This window comes from Castor canadensis, chromosome 11 (genome assembly GCF_047511655.1).
Source record: "Castor canadensis chromosome 11, mCasCan1.hap1v2, whole genome shotgun sequence".
Classification (NCBI taxonomy): domain Eukaryota; kingdom Metazoa; phylum Chordata; class Mammalia; order Rodentia; family Castoridae; genus Castor; species Castor canadensis.
The window spans coordinates 91,493,349-91,517,770 of NC_133396.1; the positions used below are offsets into that span (position 1 = coordinate 91,493,349).

At 38.3% G+C, this 24,422-nt stretch overlaps 1 protein-coding gene across 1 annotated transcript in view; it reads right to left on the reverse strand.

The window, feature by feature from the left end:
- The window catches only part of Mroh9 (maestro heat like repeat family member 9), a 192,215-nt gene extending 171,099 nt beyond the window's left edge, over positions 1-21,116 (reverse strand). The window contains exon 1 of the mRNA XM_074044784.1: positions 21,102-21,116. Within this exon, the coding sequence (XP_073900885.1) occupies positions 21,102-21,116 (15 nt within the window). The remainder of the gene's footprint in view (positions 1-21,101) is intronic.
- Positions 21,117-24,422: the final 3,306 nt, after the last annotated feature.

The window sequence follows — 24,422 nt, forward strand, 5'->3', positions numbered from 1 at the left end:
AATATTTGTCCCTCAACATTAATTCCTATCACAAGATAAATTTTTAATTGGAATTATAGAGCCGAAAGCATGAGTGTTTCAAGGTTTTTAATATTTATTATGAAGATACTCTCCCATTCTTCTACTAAGTAGAATATCTGAGACTTGTGCATGTAGTATTTTTTAAAACTGTGAACAATTTTATTAAGATATAATTGACATACAGTGAAACACTCAAACCTTGAACATATGGTCCAGCAAGTTTATATAAATACATACAACTGTGTAACCAACACCACTATCAAGACATAAAACATTTCCATTACTCCAGAGAATGCCCTCTTATTCCTTACCAGCTGCTCCCTGCTCACCCTATCTTAGGCAACCATTATGCTAATTTCTTTTCACAAAGATTAGACTTGTTTTTATCAGAATTTCTTATAAAGAAGATGACACAGCCTAGACCCTTCTAAGTCTGTCTTCTGTTGTTCAGTATGTTTGAAACATTTGTCCATGTTACTGTGCATTGTTGCAGTAGTTGGTTCCTTTTATACCTCAGAATCATTTCATCATATTAGTAAGTCACATCATTAAGTGCTCTTAATGATGGACATGAGAGGGCATTTTAAATTTTAAACAATTAAAATTCAATGTATCCTCATACCATTTGCTATGGTTTGAATTTATCTTCCAAAGGATCATGTGTTGGAAGGTTGGTCCCCAGTGTGGCAATATCAAGAGGTGGCGAGACCTTTAAAAGGTATGGCTTAATAAGAGATCATTGCTGGCCTTCTCCTGGTTGTTCTGGCTTCCTGTCTCACCATGTGATCTCTTTCTCTTATATGAGATCTTGCCATGATGTCAGCTGCCATGATGTGATACAGCCAGTGTTGTCCTCCACAGAGCAGGCACCATGCTGTTTGGACTTTCAGCCTTCAAAACTGTGAGCTTAAAAAAACACCACCTTTTTTTTTTTTTAATAAAGTGATCAGCCATGGGGATTTCATTTTAGTAATGGGAAAAGACATAATACTTCAATTGCCAGGTAAGTTATATACATTTGACTTTGAAGTCAGTGGATATGCATGATTAAATAGACAATATGTAGCAAGCTTTTAGGCACCTGTTTCAGGTCTTATGAAAATACCTGAAAAAGGGTGAAATAGCAGGCCACCTAATATTACCTAGAACTTGGAGCCATTTAAACATAAAAATAGCACTCTAAAATTGTCTTTCTCCACAGTGTGTTTATCTTAAATGACACCTAAGTGTCATTTACGAAAAAGACTCACTGTATAGTAGTCACTTTTGACTTTCCTTTTCAGCAAAAGTTTAAACGGTATGTGAGAATTTTGAGGAAAAAATTTTTATTTTATCTTCTCTGTAGACATTTTAGCTGAATTTCAATTGATAAGATTATCAATTTGAGCTTTAATTCTCTTGAGATTAGGTTTACATAAGAAAAGAATGGCATCCAGTCAAAAATCACAAGTGGCATCTTATAATTTTAGGGGTAGGAGGAAAACTTGAAGTCATGAAACTCAGATTCCTTATTGTGCAGTTAAAGAAAGTGAGGCCATGATTAATGGGAAGTACCACAGCCAGCGGTACAAAACCCGGGGCCAACACTTCGGCTTATGTAGGGGCGAACCCATTTTCTATTTGTACTCCACCATGTTGCCTCCCCATTTGCTAAATAAGACAGTGGCCTTATTTAACCCACATTCTTCTGTGGCTGTTTTCTAAGAACATAAGCAATTTATCGAAGTCAAAGCTGAAGTGCCTTTTCCCACTCCTGCTCTGACTGTGCAGCCTTTTTCTCTTTTAGTCCTTAAGCTATGAGGTCACAGCGTCCCTTGTGCTTTGCTGGGTGTGCATGTCTCAGCTGTGGGCCATCTACAAGTGCAGCCTCAAACTTCAGCAGCATAGCAAGAATGTATCAAGCTCAATGTTTATTATTCAGCTTTTGGAGTTTTTGTTTTTATTTTGAAAAACTTCATGTTTTTACAGCAGCTTTTATTCAGAATGTCCACCCAGGGCAATAAACCTCTAATTTATCAACGGCAGCAAAAAAAAGAAGGCTTTAAAAAAATGAGTTCATAGCAATAAATTCAAATTTAGACACTTTCAGAAATAAATAATTTCCCAAATGAGAAAGGGAATGGCAGCATTGGTAAAAGGCAAGGTGTGGTCTCTGTAGCAGATAATCACAGAGCTGGGAGGCAGCTGGTGGTGATCATACAAACTTTTGGGTCAGTCTCAAGCTTTAGTATGTTTACTGTTAATGGAGAAATCCTGGGAACAAGCCTCATTTGCATAATAAAGCATCAAGGTGTCCCTGGCTTTGTGTTTTGCAATATTTGTGGCTAAAAGTTTAGCAACACCTCTTTTTCTGTGGTGCTGGGGTTTGAACTCAGAGCTTTATATTGGCTAGGCAAGTGCTTTAGCAATTAAGCCATGCTCCAGCACTTTTTGCTTCAGTTAATTTTTCATCTTGCTTTTTTTTGGTCTGGGGCCAGCCTCAGACCATGAGCCTCCTACCTCCACCTCCTGAGTAGCTAGAATTGCAGGCACGCACTATCATATCTGGCCTGCTGTTTGAGACAGGATCTCACTAATTCACTTCAAACCATGATCAGAGGATCATCATCTCTACCTCCTACATAGCTGTGATTAAACAATACATCTTTAACAGTGTGCAAAGTCACAGACCGCTATCTGCTAGATTCTTTAGGGGGGTAGTGTCGTCAAGAACATTCAGGGAGATTGCTAGGTGCCATGATACTCTGTGTAAAGAAAGCACTGTGGTGCTAATCTATTTCATATTTTTCAAGATGAACATTTTTACTAGCAGAAAATACGCCTCCATTATATATAGACAGTGTGAAATCATAGGTTCATAGACAGAAGCATATCTCCACAAAAGAGCAAGCTATTGGGCTAAGCACCTGTTATACAAGTAATTTTTGTTTTTTCAAAGCAGCAAAAACTTAAAGCAAATTAAAAAGGAAGACATTTTATTCACTCTATTTTTTTCTCCAATAAACTTTGAAACAGAGCCACTATTTTAAGAGCCCAGTCTATATGGAAGTACAGTTTGAGAATCACTATTTTATAGGACAATATTCTCTCTCCAGGGCCTGGATTATTCTTCTTTCTCCTTCTTCTTTTATTTTATTATTTTATTTTTAATATTTCTTTTTTTTTCCTTTTTTTTATTGTGCATCTAGTATTTTCTTTTTCTTTTTTTTGTTCATATGTGCATACAAGGCTTGGGTCATTTCTCCCCCCTCCCCCCACCCCCTCCCTTACCACCCACCCCACCTCCTCCCTCTCCCCCCCACCCCCTCAAACCCGGCAGAAACTATTTTGCCCTTATCTCTAATTTTGTTGTAGAGAGAATATAAGCAATAATAGGAAGGAACAAGGGGTTTTGGTAGTTGAGATAAGGATAGCTATACAGGGAGTTGACTCACATTGATTTCCTGTGCGTGTGTGTTACCTTCTAGGTTAATTCTTTTTAATCTAACCTTTTCTCTAGTTCCTGGTCCCCTTTTCCTATTGGCCTCAGTTGCTTTAAGGTATCTGCTTTAGTTTCTCTGCATTAAGGGCAACAAATGCTAGCTAGTTTTTTAGGTGTCTTACTTATCCTCACCCCTCCCTTGTGTGCTCTCACTTTTATCATGTGCTCAAACTCCAATCCCATTGTTGTGTTTGCCCTTGATCTAATGTCCACATATGAGGGAGAACATATGATTTTTGGTCTTTTGGGCCAGGCTAACCTCACTCAGAATGATGTTCTCCAATTCCATCCATTTACCAGCGAAAGATAACATTTCGTTCTTCTTCATGGCTGCATAAAATTCCATTGTGTATAGATACCACATTTTCTTAATCCATTCGTCAGTGCTGGGGCACCTTGGCTGTTTCCATAACTTGGCTATCATGAATAGTGCTGCAATAAACATGGGTGTGCAGGTGCCTCTAGAGTAACCTGTGTCACAGTCTTTTGGGTATATCCCCAAGAGTGGTATTGCTGGATCAAATGGTAGATCAATGTCTAGCTTTTTAAGTAGCCCCTAAATTTATTTCCAGAATGGTTGTACTAGTTTACATTCCCACCAACAGTGTAAGAGGGTTCCTTTTTACCCGCATCCTCGCCAATACCTGTTGTTGGTGGTGTTGCTGATGATGGCTAGTCTAACAGGGGTGAGGTGGAATCTTAGTGTGGTTTTAATTCACATTTCCTTTATTGCTAGAGATGGTGAGCATTTTTTCATGTGTTTTTTGGCCATTTGAATTTCTTCTTTTGAGAAAGTTCTGTTTAGTTCACTTGCCCATTTCCTTATTGGTTCATTAGTTTTGGGAGAATTTAGTTTTTTAAGTTCCCTGTATATTCTGGTTATCAGTCCTTTGTCTGATGTATAGCTGGCAAATATTTTCTCCCACTCTGTGGGTGTTCTCTTCAGTTTAGAGACCATTTCTTTTGATGAACACAAGCTTTTTAGCTTTATGAGGTCCCATTTATCTATGCTATCTCTTAGTTGCTGTGCTGCTAGGGTTTTGTTGAGAAAGTTCTTACCTATACCTACTAATTCCAGAGTATTTCCTACTCTTTCCTGTATCAACTTTAGAGTTTGTGGTCTGATATTAAGATCCTTGATCCATTTTGAGTTAATTTTGGTAGAGGGTGATATATATGGATCTAGTTTCAGTTTTTTGCAGACTGCTAACCAGTTTTCCCAGCAGTTTTTGTTGAAGAGGCTGCTATTTCTCCATCGTATATTTTTAGCTCCTTTGTCAAAGACAAATTGGTTATAGTTGTGTGGCTTCATATCTGGGTCCTCTGTTCTCTTCCACTGGTCTTCATGTCTGTTTTTGTGCCAGTACCATGCTGTTTTTATTGCTACTGCTTTGTAATATAGTTTGAAGTCAGGTATTGTGATGCCTCCTGCATTGTTCTTTTGACTGAGTATTGCCTTGGCTATTTGTGGCCTCTTGTGTTCACATATAAATTTAACAGTAGATTTTTTTAATCTCTTTAATGAATGTCATTGGAATTTTGATGGGAATTGCATTAAACATGTAGATTACTTTTGGGAGTATCGACATTTTTACTATCTTGATTCTACCAATCCATGAGCATGGGAGATCTCTCCATTTCTATACTCTTCCTCAATCTCTTTCTTCAGAAGTGTATAGTTTTCCTTGTAGAGGTCTTTCACATCTTTTGTTAGGTTTACACCTAGGTATTTGATTTTTTTGAGGCTATTGTAAATGGAATTATTTTCATGTATTCTTTTTCAGTTTGCTCATTATTAGTGTATAGAAATGCTAATGATTTTTCTATGTTGATTTTATATCCTGCTACCTTGCTATAGCTATTGATGATGTCTAGAAGCTTCTGAGTAGAGTTTTTTGGGTCTTTAAGGTATAGGATCATGTCATCTGCAAATAGGGATATTTTGACAGTTTCTTTACCTATTTGTATTCCTTTTATTCCTTCTTCTTCCCTAATTGCTCTGGCTAGGAATTCCAGTACTATGTTGAATAGGAGTAGAGATAGTGGGCATCCTTGTCTGGTTCCTGATTTTAGAGGGAATGGTTTCAGTTTTTCTCTGTTAAGTATAATGCTGGCTGTAGGTTTGTCATATATAGCTTTTATAATGTTGAGGTACTTTCCTTCTATTCCTAGTTTTCTTAGTGCTTTTATCATGAAATGGTGTTGGATCTTATCAAAGGCTTTTTCTGCATCTATTGAGATGATCAAGTGGTTTTTGTCTTTGCTTCTGTTAATGTGGTTTATTACATTTATTGATTTTTGTATGTTGAACCACCCCTGCATCCCTGAGATAAAGCCTACTTGGTTGTGGTGAATAATCTTTTTGATGTGTTGTTGAATTCAGTTTGCCATTATTTTGTTGAGGATTTTTGCATCAATTTCATTAAGGAGATTGGCCTATAGTTCTCCTTTTTGGAGGTGTCTTTGCCTGGTTTTGGGATAAGTGTAATACTGGCTTCATAAAATGTGTTTGGCAGTTTTCCTTCCCTTTCTATTTTGTGGAACAGTTTAAGGAGGGTTGGTCTCAGTTCTTCTTTAAAAGTCTGATAGAATTCAGCAGAGAATCCATCAGGTCCTGGACTTTTCTTTTTTGGGGAGACTCTTGATTGCTGCTTCAATTTCATTTTGTGTTATAGGTCTATTCAGGTGATTAATTTCCTCTTGGTTCACTTTTGGATGATCATATGTATCTAGAAATCTGTCCATTTCTTTTAGATTTTCTAATTTATTTTTATATAGGTTCTCAAAGTCGTCTCTGATGATTTCCTGGACTTCCATGGTGTTTGTTGTCATCTCCCCTTTTCCATTCCTGATTCTACTAATTTGGGTTTTTTCTCTACTCATTTTAGTCAGGTTTGCCAGGGGTCTATCGATCTTGTTTATTTTTTCAAAGAACCAACTTTTTGTTTCCTTAATTCTTTGTATGGTTTTTTTGGTTTCTATTTCATTGATTTCAGCTCTTATTTTTATTATTTCTCTCCTATTTGTTTTGGGATTTGCTTGTTCTTGTTTTTCTAGGAGTTTGAGATATATCATTAGGTCTTTGATTTGGGATCTTTCAGTCTTTTTAATATATGCACTCATGGCTATAAACTTTCCTCTCAGGACTGTCTTAGCTGTGTCCCATAGGTTCCGGTAGGCTGTGTTTTCATTTTCATTGACTTCCAGGAACTTTTTAAGTTCCTCTTTTGTTTCATGGATGATCCATTCTTCATTAAGTAATGAGTTATTTAGTTTCCAGCTGTTTGCATATTTTTTGTCTTTACTTTTGTTGTTGAGTTCTACTTTTACTTTTTACTGCATTGGGATCAGATAGTATGCATGGTATAATTTCTATTTTCTTATATTTGCTGAGACTTGCTTTGTGCCCTAGGATATGATCTATTTTGGAGAAGGTTCCATGGGCTGCTGAGAAGAATGTATATTGTGTAGAGGTTGGATGAAATGTTCTGTAGACATCTACTAGATCCATTTGATCTATTGCATATTTTAGATCTTGGATTTCTTTATTGATTTTTTGTTTGGATGACCTATCTATTGATGATAATGGGGTGTTAAAGTCTCCCACAACCACTGTGTTGACGTTTATATATGCTTTTAGGTCTTTCAGGGTATGTTTGATGAAATTGGGTTCGTTGACATTGGGTGTATACAGATTGATGATTATTATTTCCTTTTGGTCTATTTCCCCTTTTATTAGTATGGAATATCCTTCTTTATCTCGTTTCATCAATGTAGGTTTGAAGTCTACTTTGTCAGAGATAAGTATTGCTATTCCTGCCTGTTTTCAGGGACCATTGGCTTGGTAAATCTTCTTCCAACCTTTCATCCTAAGCCTATGCTTATTTCTGTCGGTGAGATGGGTCTCCTGTAAGCAACAAATTGTTGGATCTTCCTTTTTAATCAGTTTCGCCAAGTGATGACTTTTGATGGGTGAATTAAGTCCGTTAACATTAAGCGTTAGTACTGATAGGTATGTGGTGATTCCTGTCATTTAGTTGTCTTAGTTGTTTGAAGGTTTGATTAGGTGTACCTAAATTGAGGTTACTCTCTACTGTCTTGCTTTTTCTTTTCCTGTGGTTTGGTGCTGCCTGTCTTTTCATGGTTAAGTTGGGTTTCACTTTCTGTGTGCAGAATCCCTTGCAGAATCCTTTGTAGTGGTGGCTTTGTGGTGACATATTGTTTTCCTTTCTGCTTATCATGGAAGACTTTTATTGCTCCATCTATTTTGAATGATAGTTTTGCTGGGTAGAGTATCCTGGGGTGGAAGTTATTTTCATTCAGTCCTGGAAGATCTCACCCCATGCTCTTCTTGCTTTTAATGTTTCTGTTGCGAAGTCTGATGTGATTTTGATGGGTTTACCTTTGTATGTTACTTGTTTTTTCTCTCTTACAGCCTTCAATATTCTTTCCTTAGTTTCTGAACTTGTTGTCTTAATGATGATATGTCGTGGGATAGTTCTATTTTGATCTGGTCTGTTTGGTGTCCTGGAGGCCTCTTGCATCTGTATGGGTATATCTTTCTCTAGATTTGGGAAATTTTCCGTTATTATTTTGTTAAATATATTACGCATTCCCTTCGCTTGCACCTCTTCTCCTTCGATGCCCATGATTCTCAGGTTTGGTCTTTTGATGGAGTTGGTGAGTTCTTGCATTTTCTTTTCACAGGTCTTGAGTTGTTTAATTAATAGTTCTTCAGTTTTTCCTTTAATTACCATTTCATCTTCAAGTTCTGAGATTCTGTCTTCTGTTTGTTCTATTCTGCTGGATTGGCCTTCCATTTTGTTTTGCAGTTCTGTTTCATTCTTTTTTCTGAGGTTTTCCATATCCTGGCTGTTTTCCTCTTTAATGTTGTCTATTTTTGTCCTGAGTTCATTTATCTGCTTATTCATTGTGTTCTCTCTTTCACTTTGGTGTTTGTACAGTGCTTCTATGGTTTCCTTTATTTCTTCTTTGCTTTTTCAAATTCTCTATTTTTGTTGTCTTGGAATTTCTTGAGTGTCTCCTGTACATTTTGGTTGACCCTGTCCAGTATCATCTCTATAAAATTCTCATTGAGTACTTGTAGTATGTCTTCTTTTAAATTATTCTTGTGGGCTTCTTTGGGTCCTTTGGCATAGTTTATCTTCATTTTGTTGGAGTCTGGATCTGAGTACATGTTTTCTTCATTCCCCTCTGGTTCCTGTACTAATTTTTTGCTGTGGGGAAACTGGTTTCCCTGTTTTTTCTATCTTCCCATCATTGTCTTTGGTGTTGTTACTGTCCCTGTACTGTGTGCAATTAAGTATTTTCTAGCTTGTAATAATAACAATGGTAATATTTAGAATGGAAGGGTGAGCTGAGATGGAAAGCAAGAAGTTAAAGAAAAGAGGAAAACAAATACACAGACAAGAGGGAGAAAGCAAAACAAGGTTTCAGACAAGAAAATGTCAAAGGTATAAACAAGGAGCGTTAGTGTACTAATTGACAGTAAGCTGAACATACATTAGGGGGACAGAGATATGATTGAAAATCGAAAACAAGAAAAAATTAAGATAGGAATTAAAATAAAATAAATAAATGAAAGAAATATCTATATATTAAAAATGAATTAAAATAAAATGGAAAATAGAAAATTAAAAAAAAAATCCAAAAAACCTCCAAGTTCAAATGCAATGAAGTTTCCATCTTAATAATTTGGGTGTCTGTCTCAGTCTCCAATCCTGGAGATGGTGCTCAGATGTTGTTCTGTAGTTGTCTCATCAAAGGGGACGCATAAAGTAGAACAAAACTACACACTCACACACACACACACACACACACACACACACACACACACACACAAAGCCCTACCAAGTGTCCCCAGTTCAAATGCAATGCAGTTTCAGTAAGTTTTTCGGCTTGCAGGTGTAATTCGGTTGTTCTCTCATCACAGGTAGGAAGAAAAAGAAAAAAGAGTCTGGATACAGTTCTGAGAATTGTATCTGCAGCTGTGGCTTGCCTGCCCACTGCTGTCAGCCAGCTGTTGCTGGAGGGCATTGTTTATGCTCTGGGGTGAGCTCAGCACTCACCTGGTCCCGCAGGCTTTGTTTGTTTAGAGTTCTCCTGTGGGGCAGCCTCTGCTACAAGCTTTCCCCTTTCCAAGCACTGGGAAAGGTGACACTGCACCTGCGTTCTCAGGCCTGCGTGTTTATTTACAGTTCATGTGGGAGGTGGGTCTTCCCCCCTCTCCTGTGCAGTTCTCCTCCCACTGCCACTTTCACAAGCTTTCCTGTTCCTGATTACTGGGCGGTGCTGCTGCTCCTGCAAGCCGCCATGTTTGTTTAAAGTTCCCGTGGGAAGTGGCTCTTCCCTCCTCTCCTGTGGAGTTTTCCTCTCTCTGCCACTCTCACAAGCTTCCCCACTCCTGGTTGCTGGGCTCGCACCCCCACTCCCACCAGAGCCTCTCCGGCCCGCCCGGCTTGTTTATTTACAGTCCCAGGAAGGATTCCCTTCTCCAACCTTTGGCGCTCAGTGTGCCCCACCCTCTTTCCTGCGTGTCTTATTTGTTCTTATTGCTTATTACTCAGTTTCTCTTTTTTCCCTGGGTGGAGGTCAGTCTGTCCAGGGGGCTATGCTGCTCTGGTCCAGGCTTGTCTGTGGGAGTACCATGGCACCGCAAAGCTCACCTGGTCCGAGTCTTCCCAAGCCGTCTGGGTGCTGGCGACTGGTGGCCCAGGGACCCTCCTTGTTTTTCCGTTTAATGTGAAGTGGAGATTCTCTGTGCCATCTGGAGGTGTGGAGGGGTCAAAGTTATGCCTTTCAGTGATTATGCCTGCAAAGTGTGTCTCCAGCATCTCTCCAAGATTTCACTATAGGAGGCTCGCTTTCTGCTTCCTACCTCTAGCCGCCATCTTGGAATCTTCAATGTTTAGCTTTTTAAGTAGCCTCCAAATTTTTTTCCAGAATGGTTGTACTAGTTTACTTTCCCACCAACAGTGTAAGAGGGTTCCTTTTTCCCCACATCCTTGCCAACACCTGTTGTTGGTGGTGTTGCTAATGATGGCTATTCTTAAAGGAGTGGGGTGGAATTATTTAGTTTTTAAAGTGCTATTTTATTTTTGTTTTTTCATCTCCTTCATTTTTGTATAATTTCTCACAAAAACTTGCAAAATACAAAATATTTCAGTCTAACCTTTACATAGTTTTTCCAAATGTTACATGCTATTAACATTTAGTAACACAATTATTAGAACCAAAAACTAACATTAACAATACTTTTAACTAATCTCACACATACCCTATTCAAATTTCACCAGTTGTCTTATTAATGCTTATTTTCTAGTTTGGGGTCCATTTAGTTGGCATGTTTTTCTAATTTCATCCAGTCTTGGCCTTTCATTACCTCAAAATTTTCAGCACATCCCTATTTAGTTTGTCAGTTGCTTTCTTATAATTAATTTGGGGCACTCATTTTTTTGGCAAGGATACCATGGAGGGATTTCCTTTCCTTCTCAATTAAGAGGAAGAGATACATGATATGCCACTACTGTTATTGATGAAGTTAACTGTAATGCTGTAGTTAAGGTGGTAATTTCCAAGTTTCCAAACTGCAAAGCTACTATTTTTCTCTTTATAAGTATTTTGTGGTGACATACTTTGAGAAACTGCAAATAGGCTGTTCCTTGATTTTTTTTGACCACAAATTTTAATATTTATGATAATTTTCCCTGTAACATTTACTACTGTGGTGGTTGACAAATGGTGTCTTGATTCTCTCTATAATTCTTGATTCTCCTCTCTTTTCTTGTCCTCTCTCCCCTTCCCCCATTATCTTCCTTCCCCCTTCTCTTGCTTCTATTCTCTTTCCTTTAGTACTTCCTTCCTTCTTGTTCAAATGGTACCAAATTAGATATTGAGTGTTCCTTTGAGTTGGTTCTTATATCTTTTCAACAAAACTTCATATAAAAGTATGATACCACAGTACTGCATATCACGAGCCAGTGAAAGATCAAAATTCAGAGAATGGTTTCTACTGACTGTGTATAGCTTTCTATGAAAAAAAATCGTAAGTTGAACCATTTTCCTTTGGGGACTGTCTGTATAGTCAAATCCTGTTTTCCAAAGTTACTTAGCTTAGTTGTCTTTCCCCAACACTTTCTGGTTATTCATTCATTTTTACAATTAGGATCATACATTCCTATTTGTTTTCCATTTTTTACCCCCACTTGTCAGTTGATTTAATTATTTATTTTTTGGGGGGCGGTACATTAGCTTTCTGTTGCTATGACAAAATGCACAACATAAATCAGCTTTTAAAGGGGAAAGGTTTATTTTAGCTCACAGTTTCAGTGGCTTCAGTCCATGAGAGTTGACCATGTCATTTTGGGTCTGTGGTGGTACAGTGTATCACGATGGAACTACATAGTAGAGGAGGCCTGCTTACCTCATGGAGACTGTCAGAGCCTGTGTGATTTGGCATCTGGCTTTGTGAGAAAGCTCCAAGGAGCTGAGGCAAAGGTCTCAGGACCAGATGTCCAGAAAAACAACAGTGCTCAAGGTTCCCCAGATGGCTTTGTGGGCCATGGAACAAAGAGAGAGAGAGAGAGAGTCCTGATATTCCTTTCATGGGCATATCTCTAATGACCTAATTTCCTTCCAGTTGCCCCTACCTCCTAAATGTATCACCACCTCCCAAGAACACCCTAGATTGATGAGCCAGCCTTTAATGTGGGCCTTTGGAGCACATTCAAGATATGAACTATAGGAGATATGTGAAAAATTATCATCATCCTAAAAGTCAGAAGTAAACAAAGAAGTACACCCAGAAAAGTTTGACTGATGGTTTATAATTAATATTTAATCAATTAATGAATTAACATATTTGCTTATTTTTCATCTTCCAATCCAGATATTATTTTAGTCCCAAATTAATGCTCAATATTTGACATTCTCTGTCATTTCTGATGATTTATAGAAGTGCACTCTAGATATAAAGTTAAATGCAGACATATAAAGATATATATGAGGATTTACACACAGGCATATTTATACAGTAATAGAAATCATTTCCTGCATCAGAGTGTTTGTACTCAGCAAACTCCACAGAACTTCCAGGACACTCCTGACTGAGCCAAAGTCATCAGGAAGCTTTGTTGGTTCAGAGATAAGCAGAAGCTGCTGAGGAGTGCTTAGAGCTGTTCCCCCAATCCTCCTCAACCATAAAACATGTGCCTATGGAAATGAGGATACATGGTGGACAACAGAGGGATCTTTTCTCCTTGTTGATTTCTGTATCCTCTTTCAAGCTTTTGGCTCTTCAGTACCCTCCACTTTCTGTCTGGCTGTTGTAACACCTTGGATACATGGCAGCTTTTTCCTTTTTCCATCTTCTTTCACTAATATTTCAAATTCTTATGCATATTTTCTGCCACAAATTCTGAGAAAAATGTAAAAGAACCAGAAGCTCAAAATCAAAACTTGGGCTGTCTTCTTTATAAATGACTATTCAAGTTCTTTTCTTTCCCTACAAACTATGGCTGATTTTTTTCCCGCAGAAGAACCAGCACAAGTGGTTCAAGCAACCATAAACTATTTAATGAGCAGTAAATCCTCCCTTAGCCTTTTCCACTACAGACAGAACATTAGTAAAAGGCAATGAGGAAGAGAATTCATTCAAGAAAGCAGTTTGTGGGAGAGTTGGTTAACACATGCCCTGCCTCCAGAGTTAAATCCCAAGACAGCCAGCTCAGAAGTCTCACAAATGCATGATATTGGTCTTTATAATGTATTTGTGTGTGCACAACAGAAGATAAAGAAATAAAAGTAAAACTGAAAGAATTATGAACTTATGTTAACCTTTTTCTGCAATAGCAGTCACTAATGCTTCAACAGAACTCTGAAATTGAGGTAAAATGTTTTGCAAGCATTATTAAGTTTGAACATTTGGAAACTTTTATTTGATGATAACTGGTAGCTAATGATTCTTTCATGAGCAGAGAAAATAATTCATCCAAGTTTTTCCCTAATTATGTTATTTTCACTATGTCAAAATGTAAGTCATTTGCATCTTATTCTCTGTTCTCAATTTTATAATTGTCTAATTCTAGGTCTTCATTTAAAGCAAGACATTAACTTCTATCAGTCCCTGTATTATGATTTCTATGTTTCTGGTAGCTTGGTTGGCCTTATTTTGTTAGGCAGCATGTTATTGGAGTTGTGTGTGTGTGGTGTGTGTTTCCCTGCATCAAGTAGTTTAACTCATGTGTCTTTGTTGATTTTTTTTGTCTGGATGACCTATCTATTGTTATTAAGAATGGAATAATGAGACATGATAAAGCAAGAGCACACAAGGAAGATATGAGGATATGTAAGACACCTAAAAAACTAGATAGCATTTGTTGCCCTCAACACAGAGAAACTACTACAGATACTTTAAAGTGACTGAGGCCAATAGGAGAAGGGGACCAGGAACTAGAGAAAAGCCAGTGCAGAGAATCTCCACTTCACATTAAATGGAAAAACAAGGAGGGCCCCAGGCCGCCAGTTGCCGGTGCCCAGATGGCTTGGGAAGACATGGACCAGGTGAGCTTCGCGGTACTGTGGTACTCAGTACCAGACAAGTCTGGACCAGAGCAGCATAGCCCCCTGGACAGACTGACCTCCACCCGGGGAAAAAAAAGAGAAACTGAGTAATAAGCAATAAGAACAAATAAGACACGCAGGAAAGAGGGTGGGGCGCACTGAGCGCTGAAGATTGGGGGAAGGGAATCCTTCCCAGGACTGTAAATAAACAAGCTGGGCAGGCTAGAGAGCCTCTGGAGGTAGCGAGGGTGCATGCCCAGCAACCAGGAGCGGGAAAGCTTGTGAGAGTGGCGGAGGGAGGAAAACTCCACAGGAGAGGAGGGAAGAGCCACTTCCCACGTGAGCTGTAAACAAACATGGCGGCTGGCAGGAGCAGCAGTACCGCCCAGTAATCAGAAGCAGGAAAGCTTGTGAAAGCGGAGGTGGGAGGAGAACTGCACAGGAGAGGGGGGAAGACCCACCTCCCACATGAACTGTAAATAAACATGCAGGCCTGAGAACGCAGGTGCAGTGTCACCTTTCCCAGTGCTTGGAAAGGGGAAAGCTTGTAGCAGAGGCTCACACACAGGAGAAATCTGAGCAAACAAAGCCTGCAGGGCCAGGTGAATGCTAAGCTCACCCCAGAGATCTACATAAATAACGCCTCCAGAAACAGCAGGCTGACAGCAGCAGGCAGGCAAGCCACAGCTACAGATACCATTCTCAGAACTGTCTCCAGACTCTTTTTTTTTTGTCTCTCTACCTTTGATGAGAGAACAACCAAATTACACCTGCAAGCTGAAAAACTTACTGAAACTGTATTGCATTTGAACTTGGGACACTTGGAGGGGTTTTTTTGTGTGTGTTTGTGTGTAGTTTTGTTCTTCTTTATGCATCCCCTTTGATGAGACAACTATAGAACAACATCTGAGGCACCATCTCCAGGATTGGAGACAGAGACTTCACTGTATTTGAACTTGGAGGTTTTTTTGGTTTTTTGGTTTTTTGGTTTTTTTAAATTTTCTATTTTTTCATTTTATTTTAATACATTTTTATAAACAGATTTTTCTTTCTTATTTTTTTATTTTTATTCTTACCTTTTTTTTATTTTTGATTTTCAATCCTCTCTCTGTCTCTCTAATGTCTGTTCAGCTTACTGTCGATTAGTACACTAAAGGTCCCTGTTTATACCTTTGAAATCTTCTTGTCTGAAACTTTGTTCTGTTTTCTCCCTCCAGTCTGTGTATTTGTTTTTCCCATTTCTCTAACTTCTTGCTTTCCATCTCAGCTCACCCTTCCATTCTAAATATTACCATTGTTATTATTACAAGCTAGAAAATACTTAATTGCACACAGTACAGGGACAGTAACAACACCAAAGACAATGATGGGAAGATAGAAAAAACAGGGAAACCAGTTTCCCCACAGCAAAAAATTAGTACAGGAACCAGAGGGGAATGAAGAAAACATGTACTCAGATCCAGACTCCAACAAAATGAAGATAAACTATGCCAAAGGACCCAAAGAAGCCCACAAGAATAATTTAAAAGACATACTACAGGTATTCAATGAGAATTTTATAGAGATGATACTGGACAGGGTCAACCAAAATGTACAGGAGACACTCAAGAAATTCCAAGACAACAAAAATAGAGAATTTGAAAAAGCAAAAGAAGAAATAAAGGAAACCATAGAAGCACTGTACAAACACCAAAGTGAAAGAGAGAACACAATGAATAAGCAGATAAATGAACTCAGGACAAAAATAGACAACATTAAAGAGGAAAACAGCCAGGATATGGAAAACCTCAGAAAAAAGAATGAAACAGAACTGCAAAACAAAATGGAAGGCCAATCCAGCAGAATAGAACAAACAGAAGACAGAATCTCAGAACTTGAAGATGAAATGGTAATTAAAGGAAAAACTGAAGAACTATTAATTAAACAACTCAAGACCTGTGAAAAGAAAATGCAAGAACTCACCAACTCCATCAAAAGACCAAACCTGAGAATCATGGGCATCGAAGGAGAAGAGGTGCAAGCGAAGGGAATGCGTAATATATTTAACAAAATAATAACGGAAAATTTCCCAAATCTAGAGAAAGATATACCCATACAGATGCAAGAGGCCTCCAGGACACCAAACAGACCAGATCAAAATAGAACTATCCCACGACATATCATCATTAAGACAACAAGTTCAGAAACTAAGGAAAGAATATTGAAGGCTGTAAGAGAGAAAAAACAAGTAACATACAAAGGTAAACCCATCAAAATCACATCAGACTTCGCAACAGAAACATTAAAAGCAAGAAGAGCATGGGGTGAGATCTTCCAGGACTGAATGAAAATAACTTCCACCCCAGGATACTCTACCCAGCAAAACTATCATTCAAAATAGATGGAGCAATAAAAGTCTTCCATGATAAGCAGAAAGGAAAACAATATGTCACCACAAAGCCACCACTACAAAGGATTCTGCCAAGGGATTCTGCACACAGGCAGCACCAAACCACAGGAAAAGAAAAAGCAAGAAAGTAGAGAGTAACCTCAACTTAGGTACACCTAAACAAACCTTCAAACAACTAAGACAACTAAATGACAGGAATCACCACATACCTATCAGTACTAACACTTAATGTTAACGGACTTAATTCACCCATCAAAAGGCACCGCTTGGCGAAATGGATTAAAAAGGAAGATCCAACAATTTGTTGCTTACAGGAGACCCATCTGACTGACAGAAATTGAAGCAGCAATCAAGAGTCTCCCCAAAAAGAAAAATCCAGGACCTGATGGTATCTCTGCTGAATTCTATCAGACTTTTAAAGAAGAACTGAGACCAACCCTCCTTAAACTGTTCCACAAAATAGAAAGGGAAGGAAAACTGCCAAACACATTTTATGAAGCCAGTATTACACTTATCCCAAAACCAGGCAAAGACACCTCCAAAAAGGAGAACGATAGGCCAATCTCCTTAATGAAAATTGATGCAAAAATCCTCAACAAAATAATGGCAAACTGAATTCAACAACACATCAAAAAGATTATTCACCACAACCAAGTAGGCTTTATCTCAGGGATGCAGGGATGGTTCAACATACAAAAATCAATAAACGTAATAAACCACATTAACAGAAGCAAAGACAAAAACCACTTGATCATCTCAATAGATGCAGAAAAAGCCTTTGATAAGATCCAACACCATTTCATGATAAAAGCTCTAAGAAAACTAAGAATAGAAGGAAAGTACCTCAACATTATAAAAGCTATATATGACAAACCTACAGCCAGCATTATACTTAACAGAGAAAAACTGAAACCATTCCCTCTAAAATCAGGAACCAGACAAGGATGCCCACTATCTCCACTCCTATTCAACATAGTACTGGAATTCCTAGCCAGAGCAATTAGGCAAGAAGAAGGAATAAAAGGAATACAAATAGATAAAGAAACTGTCAAAATATCCCTATTTGCAGATGACATGATCCTATACCTTAAAGACCCAAAAAACTCTACTCAGAAGCTTCTAGACATCATCAATAGCTATAGCAAGGTAGCAGGATATAAAATCAACATAGAAAAATCATTAGCATTTCTATACACTAATAATGAGCAAACTGAAAAAGAATACATGAAAATAATTCCATTTACAATAGCCTCAAAAAAATCAAATACCTAGGTGTAAACCTAAAAAAAGATGTGAATGACCTCTACAAGGAAAACTATACACTTCTGAAGAAAGAGATTGAGGAAGACTATAGAAATGGAGAGATCTCCCATGCTCATGGATTGGTAGAATCAAGATAGTAAAAATGTCGATACTCCCAAAAGTAATCTACATGTTTAATGCAATTCCCATCAAAATTCCAATGACATTCATTAAAGAGATTAAAAAATCTACTGTTAAATTTATATGTGAACACAAGAGGCCACGAATAGCCAAGGCAATACTCAGTCAAAAGAACAATGCAGGAGGCATCACAATACCTGACTTCAAACTATATTACAAAGCAGTAGCAATAAAAACAGCATGGTACTGGCACAAAAACAGACATGAAGACAAGTGGAACAGAATAGAGGACACAGATATGAACCCACAAAAGTATAACCAACTTGTCTTTGACAAAGGAGCTAAAAATATACGATGGAGAAATAGCAGCCTCTTCAACAAAAACTGCTGGGGAAACTGGTTAGCAGTCTGCAAAAAACTGAAACTAGATCCATATATATCACCCTCTACCAAGATTAACTCAAAATGGATCAAGGGTCTTAATATCAGACCACAAACACTAAAGTTGATACAGGAAAGAGTAGGAAATACTCTGGAATTAGTAGGTATAGGTAAGAACTTTCTCAGCAAAACCCCAGCAGCACAGCAACTAAGAGATAGCATAGATAAATGGGACCTCATAAAACTAAAAAGCTTCTGTTCATCAAAAGTAATGTTGTCTAAACTGAAGAGAACACCCACAGAGTGGGAGAAAATATTTGCCAGCTATACATCAGACAAAGGACTGATAACCAGAATATATAGGGAACTTAAAAAACTAAATTCTCCCAAAACTAGTGAACCAATAAAGAAATGGGCAAGTGAACTAAACAGAACTTTCTCAAAAGAAGAAATTCAAATGGCCAAAAAACACATGAAAAAATGCTCACCATCTCTAGCAATAAAGGAAATGTGAATTAAAACCAAGCTAAGATTCCACATCACCCCTGTTAGAATAGCCATCATTAGCAACAGCACCAACAACAGGTGTTGGCGAGGATGCGGGGAAAAAGGAACCCTCTTACACTGTTGGTGGGAATGTAAACTACTACAATCACTCTGGAAAAAAATTTGGAGGCTACTTAAAAAGCTAGACATTGATCTACCATTTGATCCAGCCATACCACTCTTGGGGATATACCCAAAATACTGTGACACAGGTTACTCCAGAGGTGCCTGGACACCCATGTTTATTGCAGCACTATTCACAATAGCCAAGTTATGGAAACAGCCATGATGCCCCACCACTGACGAATGGATTAAGAAAATGTGGTATCTATACACAATGGAATTTTATGCAGCCATGAAGAAGAACGAAATGTATGTTCTCCCTCATATGTGGACGTTAGTTCAAGGGCAAACACAACAATGGGATTGGACTTTGAGCACATGATAAAAGCAACAGCACACAAGGGAGGGGTGAGGATAGGTAAAACACCTAAAAAATTAGCTAGCATTTGTTGCCCTTAACGCAGAGAAACTAAAGCAGATACCTTAAAAGCAACTGAGGCCAATAGGAAAAGGGGACTAGGAACTAGAGAATAGGTTAGATCAAAAAGAATTAACCTAGAAGTTAACACACACGCACAGGAAATCAATGTGAGCCAATGCCCTGTATAGCTATACTTACCTCAACCAGCAAAAACCCTCGTTCCTTCCTATTATTGCTTATACTCTCTCTACAACAAAATTAGAAATAAGGGCAAAATAGTTTCTGCTGGGTATTGAGGGGTTGGGGGGGAGAGGGAGGGGGCGGAGTGGGTGGTAAGGGAGGGGGTGGGGGCAGGGGGGAGAAATGACCCAAGCCTTGTATGCACATATGAATAATAAAAGAAAAAAAAAAGAATGGAGTAATGAGGCATCCTGTTATTATTGTGTGGGGTTCTATCTGAACCTTCATATCCACTAGTGTTTGTTTTATGAAATTGGGTGCACCCATATTTGATACATATATGTTTATAATTTTATATCCTCTTGGTGGACTGCTTCCCCTATTGATATGATATGAGCTTCTTTGTCTCTTTTGACTGATTTAACTTGAAGGCTACTTTGTCAGATGTGAGTACAGCTATTTCTACTTGCTTTTAGTTTCCTTTGCTTAGATTATCTTTTTCAACACTTTCACTTTTAGTCTGTTTTTGTCTTTGCCGGAGAGTTGTGTTTTTTACAGGCAGTTTATATTTTGCTTGCTTGTTTGTTTTAATCCAATCAGTCACTCTGCCTTTTAACTGGAGAATTAAAACCATTTACATTTAGAGTTAGTATTGAAAGGTATGTACTAATACCTGTTGTTTTGTTGGTTTTGTAGTGCTTGGTTCTTTCCTAATCCTCATTTGAGTCCCAGTCCTTGTAGTGAGATTTATTCTTTTCTGTATTCTCACAGTTGTGTTTATCTTCCTTTTCTGTGTGTAGGAGTCACTTAGCTATCTTCTGCAGGTGTAAAATACGGGGCATGTATTCCTTTAATTTGTGCTTATCACTTAAGGTTTTTATTTCTCCTTTGATACTGAAGGATAACTTTGCTGGATATAGTGATGTGATTGGCAGTTCTTTTCTTTCAGGGCTGGAAGTATGTCATTCCATGCCCTCTTGGCTTTGGGACTCTGATGAGAAATCTGGTGTATTCTGATGGGTACCTTTATATATGACTTGGTGCTTCTGTCTCATAGCTTTCAATATTCTGTCTTCATTCTGTACAACTGACATTTTAGCTATAATATAATGTGTGAATACTCATTCCTTTTATGACTGTTTGGTATTCTAAAAGTCTCCTGTACATTGATGTTCATTTCTTTCCCATGATTTGGGGAATTTTTTGTTATTTCATTGAATATGCTGTCCGTGCTTTTACCTTGCACGTTTTCTTCTATGCTAAGGATTTGTAAATTTTGTCTTTGAACAATGTCCCAAAGGTCTTATCTGTTCTGTTCACTGTTTTCTTTTATTACTGTATGAATGTTCTAATGAATCTTCCTCTCTTACAGTTCTGACGCTGTCTTTCACATGATCTAGTCTGTTAATGAGGTTTTCAACTGAAGATTTTTTGGTTTGATTTATTTAGTTTTTTATTTCCAAGATTTCTATTTTATTATTCATAATATCTATATTAAATTGTTCTTCCATATTTTGCGTTGTCTTAGTTATTTCTTTCAGCTGTTCATTTGTATCCTCTTTGAGTTTGTTGGACTTTCTTATTATCATTCTTTTGAATTCTTGGGATTTCATTTACTTCAGTATAATTGGGATCAGTTACTATGGAATTGTTACCTTTAGAGAAGTCATGTTGCCTTTTATTCATATTTCTTGTTTTTCCACACTGAGATATTCAGATGTAGGACTGAGTCACTGGCTGGAAGTTTTAATCTGTATAGAATTCCCCACACTTTAGGTGGGACTAAGTTGTGGCAGGATTGAGGTACAGTTTTTTCACAAGTGGACTGGGATTATAGCTAAATGCCCAACCAATGTACTCAGGACACCAACCAGGCTGGTACCTAGCACTACTTGAAAAGAAAAGAAGACAACTGATTGCAGTAATAACTGTAACATATAAACAAACCAGCTACAGAAATATAGTAATAACAAATTATAAACAATTATAACCACAATTCCAATAACATTAGAAGTGAAAAGAGCAAAGATAATATTGAATGAACTAGGAAGATATTAGTAAATAAAGATAGGAATAAAAATAATAGTAAAGAATAATACTAAAAAATAAGAGAGAGGAATGGAAAGATAAGAGGAAAAATAGAAGGGAGAATGAGAAAGAAGAGATGGAGAGAAAAGATCTAATTAAAGAGTAAAAACAAAAAATGAAAGATGAGGAGAAGAAACAAGATAGGGAAAATGATCTAATTGAAGAAGAAGAGGAGAAAGTTGGGGGAGGAGAAAGGAGAGGGTAAAAGAAAAGATTAAAAATTAAAAGCCCAGTTCTGTGGCTCATGCCTGTAATTTGAGCACTTAGGAGGCCAAGGCAAGAGGACCATGATCCTGAGGGCTGTCTGGGCCCCACAGCAAGTGCTTACCTCAAAAAAGAAAAAAAAAAAAAACAGACAAAACAAAGAAATTCGATATTAAACAAGGAAGGAATGAGAGGGAAAGAAAAATAAGAGAGAAAAAGAATAAATAATGTATATGTACATATTCAAACTAATCAGGTCTGACAAAAAGTCTCAGAAAAACAAAGAAACATGGAAAACAGGACAGCCACAACACCAGGAGAAAAAGAAAAGAAAAGGAAGAAAGTGACAGGGTTCCTGTCCTCCAAGGAGAGTACTTATATGGGCAGAAGTACAAGATCACAACCTATGTTGAGTAGCTCTTCTTTCTGTGACCACTTTGGTATTGGACCATTTGATGAAAATAGAGGGTGTTTGCTGTTCAGCCTTGCCTGTTTTTGTTTGTGTTCCTTGCCTAGCAACCAGAGAGTGTGGTTTGTGGGCAATTCTGATTGTATGTACTATCAGCTGCCCTGCTCTTCAGGATAGGGTTAGGCTGAATGTGAGTTTTTGGCTGTCTGATCCCAAAGGAAGGTGTCTGTGGAACCTTCCTTCTGATCTTTACTTGTGGGATGGAGAAGTCCTACCAGGTTGCAGCCACCTGCACTGAGGGTAAGCAGTAATAGAATATATGTGTGCTCCACCCCTCTATACTCTGATCTTCCACAACTTAGTTCCTATACATATTTACTTGAGAATCCTTTCCCCATCCTCAGAACTCCCCCAACTAGCTCCCCAAATTGACCACCCCAAACAGGAAGTTCCCTTTAATGTCCAGTATTGTCTTCCTGCTGTATGGAGCTCTCAGTGGTTCTGATTGTCTTTCCCTTATAGATAGAGCAGCTCTCTAAGCCAATACTCATGGGGATTCCCAGGGACAGGATGACGCAGGGAGCTTTGACTTCCCAAACTGCAAGCTCCCTGACATTGCACTGCAACCAAATGTCAGGAAGAAGAGACCCTTCCTGGTGCCGTTATGCCATGCAGGTTCTGGTCCCCTGTCTGATTAGCCTGTACTTCCATGCATTGCTCAGATCTGTGTTCACTGCATTTGCTGGCTCGTTTTTTTTTCTTGGCCTCAATCCCTGTCCTTTGCCATGCTGCCACTGTGTGCTCTGTGCTAGAGCAGTCTTTCCCTCTCTCTGTTCTACTCTCAAAATTCTCTGACTTTTTAAGATTTTTTCACAACTGAAACTTCAGTGCTTTCTTACTGTCACCGAAATAAAAAGGTAGCTGTTCTCTGATTGTTTTGCTTCTATCTTCCAGAGAAGCTTGTGCTCAATGGGTGCTACTGATCTGCCATCTTAGAGAAAACTCATCTCTCTCTTTCTTTTTATTTTTTGGCAGTACTGGAGTTTGAACTCAGGGCTTCACACTTGCTAGGCAAGTGCTCCACCACTTCAACCATGCCCCCAGCCCTTTCTTCTTTAGATTACTTTACATATAGGGTCTCATGCTTTTTGCACAGGGCTGGGTTCAGAGCATGATTCTCCTACCTATGTTTCCTGGATAGCTTGGATCATAGGCACACACCATGCTTTGAGATGGGTCTCATTAACTCTTTGCCAGTGCTGGCTTCAAACCATGATTCTCCCAATCTCTACCTCCACAGTAGCTGGAATTTCAGGCATGAGCCACTGTGCCTGGCTGCCTTTTCCTCTTTTTTAATCCTTTCTTTATCTTTGTGTGGTCTATATATTAGATTGTCTCTACATATTGGACATTTTAATAGGTCAACAATTTTCTGGACATGAGTGGGAGTAGAATTATGAAATTGAGGGATGGGAGGATACAATCTGTTTTGGAGTCCATGTTATTTTCCTTTCCTTGGGGGGGGGCTATCTCAGCTCAGATTTTAACGTTCACATTGACCATATAGATCACAAAAGAGTTCTTTCCACCATTGCCTGTGTGGTACATCCATGACTTTTATTTTTTCCTTTCCCTTTTTTTTTCTTCACTCTTTATTTTTAAACCTCTGGCAAACTCCCTCAGCAAGGAAACCCTTATGGGGCTTTGGTATCTAAAGTGACAATCCTGGATTTTCTAAGGGTTAATACCAACCCCTAGAGTTCCTTGCACTAATTGAAGGATGGATAGGGATTAAAGTATGGTAACTAACCAGTAATATCAGCCTTACCTATGAACTTGTTAGCCATGCAGAGTCTCAAGTCCCACCTCCTGGATGAGAAACTTCCCCTGAGGAAACTCCATAGTGATGCTGAACTGCACTAAAGTTTGAAGACAACTGTTTTAGAAGAATCTGTCTTCCAGAATTAAGGCCAAGATTTGTTTCAATTCTCATCTTTCTATAATATTTTGGTTTAAATTACACAGAATTTGAGGCTTAGTGTCATATTTTAGAGTCATGGTTCTTGGACACAAGAAGATGGCAGTTTTCTTTTTTCTTTCTAGCTGCCTAGAAAAGGCTGGATCTGGACCTAGGGTCTAGAGGTCCAGCACAGCCCCAGATCTGCATCTCGTTAGTTGATGACCTTGGACAAATCACTTAACCTCTTCAGGCTCCTCTGGGCCATGTAAATGCCATACCACTGAGCCACAAAACTGCTCTCTGTGTTTCTTCCTT